This window comes from Ylistrum balloti, unplaced genomic scaffold, assembly GCF_031769215.1.
Source record: "Ylistrum balloti isolate Yb309-2 unplaced genomic scaffold, AGI_CSIRO_Ybal_v1 Utg370538, whole genome shotgun sequence".
NCBI lineage: Eukaryota > Metazoa > Mollusca > Bivalvia > Pectinida > Pectinidae > Ylistrum > Ylistrum balloti.
Window position 1 is genome coordinate 75,413 of NW_026782342.1, and position 5,956 is coordinate 81,368.

Sequence of the window (5,956 nt, forward strand, 5' to 3'; positions counted from 1 at the left end):
AAGCGTAAATCATCTGGTAATTAGGATTTCTGTAGACCAAGTGAATTATGAAATCTAGTCATCTGACCGTGTTAAAATTGACCAGTCTTACAGAGCTGTGGCTTGATTCCTGGTTGACCAGAAGGCCATTTTATTTCTCGGCTTTCTCGTGTTTATATCCGAGGCCAGTATAACGACGGCACACGCACTTTTAGCTCTAACGTTGTGCATAATGCTCCTAACGTTTGAACAGAAAGCTAGCGAAGCTATTTTTGAACATTTTATGTCATTGCCTTCTGTGTGTTTCAAATTTTTTCCAACGTCGACGGAAAGTTTAATCAATTTTAGTAAAGCTTAACGGACATATAGCTGAACAAATGAAAATGGCGTAAAGCAGTGTAATTGGAATAAAAATTGTTGCTTTTAAATTTCATACTTCAATACGGTCAAATTATCACGACCGACCATGATTTCTGTGAGTTTTGTCTGAAGAATGCCTTCTGGAATACCTGACATATCGTTTCCTATGAAATCTTTTAATTGTCTCCATGTCACTCCTTCTTTATTCCTTTTTGTCTCCGTTTTATTGGTCTTTGGGCTAGTTTTATTAACGTGTCGATATCAGTTTGACTTTTGTATGGAGTTAACACTGACTTTTTTTTCAGAAGTCTTCTTCAAATTATTTCTTTTGTTCATATTTTACCACAATTTTATTGAATTTGAATTAAGACTGTTGAAATGTTGTTATTTTCTTTGTTGTCTATGTAAATATATTTTTTTAAACTCGCAGGGCCCATTCCTTGATATCACTTAATGCCCTGTAAAATCGCTTAAACTCTTACTGACGCGTTTCATCCCTATCGCTTGTAGTCATAAAGCGCCATTTTGTCAAATGTCAGGTGCATTTCGTCATAAAATATGTTGGTCTTGTCGCAATCTGTTTGTCTCGTGTGTCAGATTGTCGTCATATAAACAAATGATAAACACATAAACGACACTCTTCGTACGTGAGTGTTGCTCGTAAGGATCGATAATGTTGGTGAGGTGTTGTCGATGGGTCTAGGTCCATCAGGAGAGATGGCCGGCAATTAGTATCACTAATACGTGCTACTACACGCAATCGATCCGAAGTTCACTGGTTTGGGAGCGAACAGCACTCTGATTCATCGTCTAACATCAACGCTTCGCCAAAACTATCGGCATCTGTGTTTGGTCTCTGATTTAATTAATTAGTTGTAATATGTACTAACGCTATATACATTGGATAGGAGAGGGGGAAACAGACAGCAAAGGTAACAGTATTTTAAGGATATTCAGTTTACAGTTTAAAAAGAAGATTGGCAATACAACCAAGATATAACCATCTATTTGACAAGTTGTCAACAAGAATCTAATAACCAATAAACAAGTCATGCTTCGTGACAATTGATATCGAATCTAGATTGCGTGAACAAACATGTTTTTATTGAGAACGTTTAGGGACTAAGGCGGCTAAAACTACATTTTAACGCTAGCCACAACATCTAAATGGCGAGAAAAAAACTGGATATTCCTAATTCGATGTGACCACAATCCCGTTAAAACATTAACAAGTGTTACATGCTTGTTTGTATCGGTCTAGAAGCCTCTTGTTGAAGGCGTATATGCCTAATGGCTTCTGAAGGATACATGATATATTAGATTTGATAGCATACACATAATGATATCACAAAGCCGCGCTCTGCAATCGGCCGATTCCCATGATTCATTCAGGCCTTCGGACATTTCCGGTAATTTGTGACTTCAGAAAAGATTCCGAGAGTAAAGCTCCTGGAAATTGTGATAGAAGGTCATATTGAATTCGATTCGAAATTAAACATCCGAATCAAATGCGTTATTCTAAAACTTATTTCTCAAGAACACTTTTTCTTGATAGTTCAAATTTTGTTTACTCCTCTAGTTATTGTGTTTTCTTGCCTTTTTTTGGTTCTGTTTTTAGTATTGAAGTTAATTTTTTCATCTTTATTCGACTCAATCTTCAGGACATTCGACTCATTCTTCAGGACATTCGACTCATTCTTTAGCACATTCGACTCATTCTTTAGGAAAATCGACTCATTCTTTAGGACATTCGACTCATTTTTCAAGACATTCGACTAAGTCTGCAGGACACTCGACTCTTTCTTTAGGACATTCGACTCATTCTTCAGGACATTCGACTCATTCTGCAGGACATTCGACTCAATCTTCAGGACATTCGACTCATTCTTTAGGAAAATCGACTCATTCTTTAGGAAATTCGACTCATTTTTCAAGACATTCGACTCATTCTGCAGGACACTCGACTCTTTCTTTAGGACATTCGACTCATTCTTCAGGACATTCGACTCAATCTTCAGGACATTCGACTCAATCTTCAGGACATTCGACTCATTCTTTAGCACATTCGACACATTCTTCAGGAAAATCGACTCATTCTTTAGGAAATTCGACTCATTTTTCAAGACATTCGACTCTTTCTTTAGGACATTCGACTCATTCTTCAGGACATTCGACTCATTCAGGACATTCGACTCATTCTGCAGGACATTCGACTCAATCTTCAGGATATTCGACTCAATCTTCAGGACATTCGACTCATTCTTCAGGACATTCGACTCATTCTATAGCACATTCGACTCATTCTTTAGGAAAATCGACTCATTCTTTAGCACATTCGACTCATTCTTTAGGAAAATCGACTCATTCTTTAGGAAATTCGACTCATTTTTCAAGACATTCGACTCATTCTGCAGGACACTCGACTCTTTCTTTAGGACATTCGACTCATTCTTCAGGACATTCGACTCATTCTGCAGGACATTCGACTCAATCTTCAGGACATTCGACTCATTCTTTAGGAAAATCGACTCATTCTTTAGGAAATTCGACACATTCTTCAGGAAAATCGACTCATTCTTTAGGAAATTCGACTCATTTTTCAAGACATTCGACTCTTTCTTTAGGACATTCGACTCATTCTTCAGGACATTCGACTCATTCAGGACATTCGACTCATTCTGCAGGACATTCGATCTTCAGGATATTCACTCATTCTTCAGGACATTCGACTCAATCTTCAGGACATTCGACTCATTCTTTAGCACATTCGACACATTCTTCAGGAAAATCGACTCATTCTTTAGGAAATTCGACTCATTTTTCAAGACATTCGACTCATTCTGCATGACATTCGACTCATTCTGCAGGACATTCGACTCTTTCTTTAGGACATTCGACTCATTCTTCAGGACATTCGACTCATTCTGCAGGACATTCGACTCATTCTGCAGGACACTCGACTCTTTCTTCAGGACATTCGACTCATTCTTCAGGACATTTGACTCAATCTTCAGGACATTCGACTCATTCTGCAGGACATTCGACTTATTCTTCACGACATTCGACTCATTCTTTAGGACACTCAACTCATTCTTCAGGAAATTCGACTTATTTTTCAGGAAATTCGACTCAATCTTCAGGACATTCGACTCATTCTTCAGAACATTCGAGTCATTCTTCAGGAAAATCGACTCAATCTTCAGGACATTCGACTCAATCTTCAGGACATTCGACTCAATCTTCAGGATATTCGACTCAATCTTCAGGACATTCGACTCAATCTTCAGGAAAATCGACTCATTCTTCAGGACATTCGACTCATTCTTCAGGAAAATCGACTCATTTTTCAGGAAATTCGACTTATTCTTTAAGACAAATGCCGACTAATTCGATATAGTCGTAAGATTTGATGGTTTCCCGTTGATTAACATACAACACTTCGTCATTCAGGTTGTTAAATTTCCCTTGTATTCCCAAAGTGGGAAACATCACGGTATACTGTAAATTTCGCTGTTTTCAGAAATGGAATGAAATCGACTTTGACAAAAGAATAGATAAAAAAACGAAAGTCAAATTCATGACCTACGCGAAAAATACCTCGTTCTTCATCAAGCTTTTGGTAGAACTGTAAAAATGTGCACCATCGAAAAATCACCGAACTCTGTAATATCCCAAAGGTCAAAGAAAAGTGAAAGTTAATTTAAATTTAAATCGTAATCAATGACGCCTTGTTTTGATGACGTCATGATAATAGATCCGCGCGCATTTTATGTGGAGTCATTCCAACCCATTCTACCTCGCTCTGGTATCATATATAAAATAACGGTACATGTACATTAAAGTTTGTTTTAAGTAAACTTTACTTAAACCAATTTTTATTATGTTGTTGTATCTGCATCGATTTAAGAACAAATAATTGTACAGTTATGAAGAATTCTTGTTTACTTTCCAATTTTGTTTTCAACAATTTTGTTGAAGAAAATAAATTCCAACCTACATTTGTATATTTATCTCGAATGGAAGTTCTAAAAGCCACAAATACTTTAGTTCAAATTATATATAATTATATTGATCAATTTTTAATTCAATTAAAACGCGATTCATTTTGCAGGAAGTATCTAATATATAATATCAAAAGATAAAGAAACTTCTCCAGAGGTCATTGTTCTGTGTGTCTATACTGACACACGACTTACTTTGCTAGCCAAATAAATCCTCTACACCTTACATCCGGTTGTACGTCTTGCTGCCCGACTGTTCTACAGCCACGTGACAGGTCGGCGTGGCTATCTAATTATCGTTTGTCAGTCTTTCACTGTCAAGGCTTTGATCTGCATGTTGTTCTTGACATTTCTTTTGTCATGTCGGATTTCCAAAATCATGTTCATCAAAGCGCTTTAACTTAAGGTACAGCTGGCATAGATAGAGCGGCCTCGCTTTCACATGCTGTCATCTATGAGAGACAAGCTGACAGTATTAGTCACGTGACTTGATTTGAGTGTTAAGGTCTATGATTACCAATTGCGATTATAAACTCAGGTACCTTCAGGTGTGGTGGTCATTTTATAGCGGGTAAACAGAAACTCAAGTCAGAGGGAAGCACAAGGGTTTTCAGCCAGCGACATTTAGTGGCAAAATTAAAGGGCTGAAAATTGTGACATTGCAACAGAGTTCAGATTAGAGATCACAAAAAAGTGGCACCTCGTAGAATCGAGGTGACAGTCTACAGGACGTAGATAACTCACCGTAAACTCAATAAGGAGACATTTGCAAGCAAATGACGAGTACATGAACTAAATGTTAGCGAGTAAATGTGGGACTGTGTGAGGGTAAGGTTCAACTACTAACATTACGGAGCTGTGTTAGGGTTAGGTTCAACTACTAATATTACGTTGACTGAAGAAAAGGGAATTTTCTTGTGAGTTTAAATCACTTCAAGTTACAGTTTTCGATGAAGAGGGCGAAAAACCGTCAGATGAGACTTTAAAGTTTACTGGAGAACGCTATATTTTGTTGTTATTTTAACGCGAAAACGATAGGTTGATCAAGAGCATATCAACGAGCGAAAAACATGAATGAAGCTCACAAGTTTAACGAACTTAAGAACGTATTGATAGTCATTCAGTTTTTATCTTAGTTCAATTCGTGGTTACGCCTAAGCCATGAAGTTATATGTCCACGAAACCATAAACAGGGTAAAGACAAAAGGACTTAATCACAACTAGATTTTATAGTAGTGATATTTACCAGATGAATAGTGAGGAGGGGGGGGGCAGTTAATGAGGTCGAATTCAGTCGAGGTTAAGTGACATGGTATAAACGAGGGAGAATTTAGAAGGAGACTTCAATTCAGCGTCATTGAAAGTAAGGACCATGGTGGGAATTCTTTTCATTTTTTTGATTTATCAAGTTAAGTTATGTATAACTACCTCTTTTTAAAAAAAGTTATTGAATATCGACGAAATAGCTACAAATATTAGAAGTGTAATAACGTTTCATAGTTTGTCGTTAATTTTCGGATGCTTAACGATAGTGATGAGTATTTTATGGATTTTTAAAGGACACTTTGAACGGGGAACAAGATCGGAAAATACAACGTTACAAATTATCTTCTCAT

General features: G+C 37.1%; 1 protein-coding gene across 1 annotated transcript; it reads right to left on the bottom strand.

The window, feature by feature from the left end:
• Positions 1-2,114: 2,114 nt before the first annotated feature.
• Positions 2,115-4,721, bottom strand: LOC132555993 (protein PFC0760c-like). Its single transcript, XM_060220382.1, has 4 exons — positions 4,656-4,721; positions 3,105-3,662; positions 2,736-3,017; positions 2,115-2,621 (listed from the first exon to the last, which is right to left on the bottom strand). Exons 1-4 carry the CDS (start codon positions 4,719-4,721, stop codon positions 2,115-2,117), a joined length of 1,413 nt encoding a protein of 470 aa, XP_060076365.1.
• Positions 4,722-5,956: the final 1,235 nt, after the last annotated feature.

Coding starts and splice junctions, on each gene's coding strand:
- LOC132555993 (XM_060220382.1), bottom strand. CDS start 4,721: ATGATTTTGGAAATCCGACATGACAAAAGAAATGTCAAGAACAACATG. Junction 3,663..4,655: donor TGCAGATCAAAGCCTTGACA/GTGAAAGACTGA, acceptor ATTTTCCTGAAG/AATGAGTCGAATGTCCTGAA. Junction 3,018..3,104: donor TCCTGAAGAATGTGTCGAAT/GTGCTAAAGAAT, acceptor AATGTCCTGCAG/AATGAGTCGAATGTCCTGAA.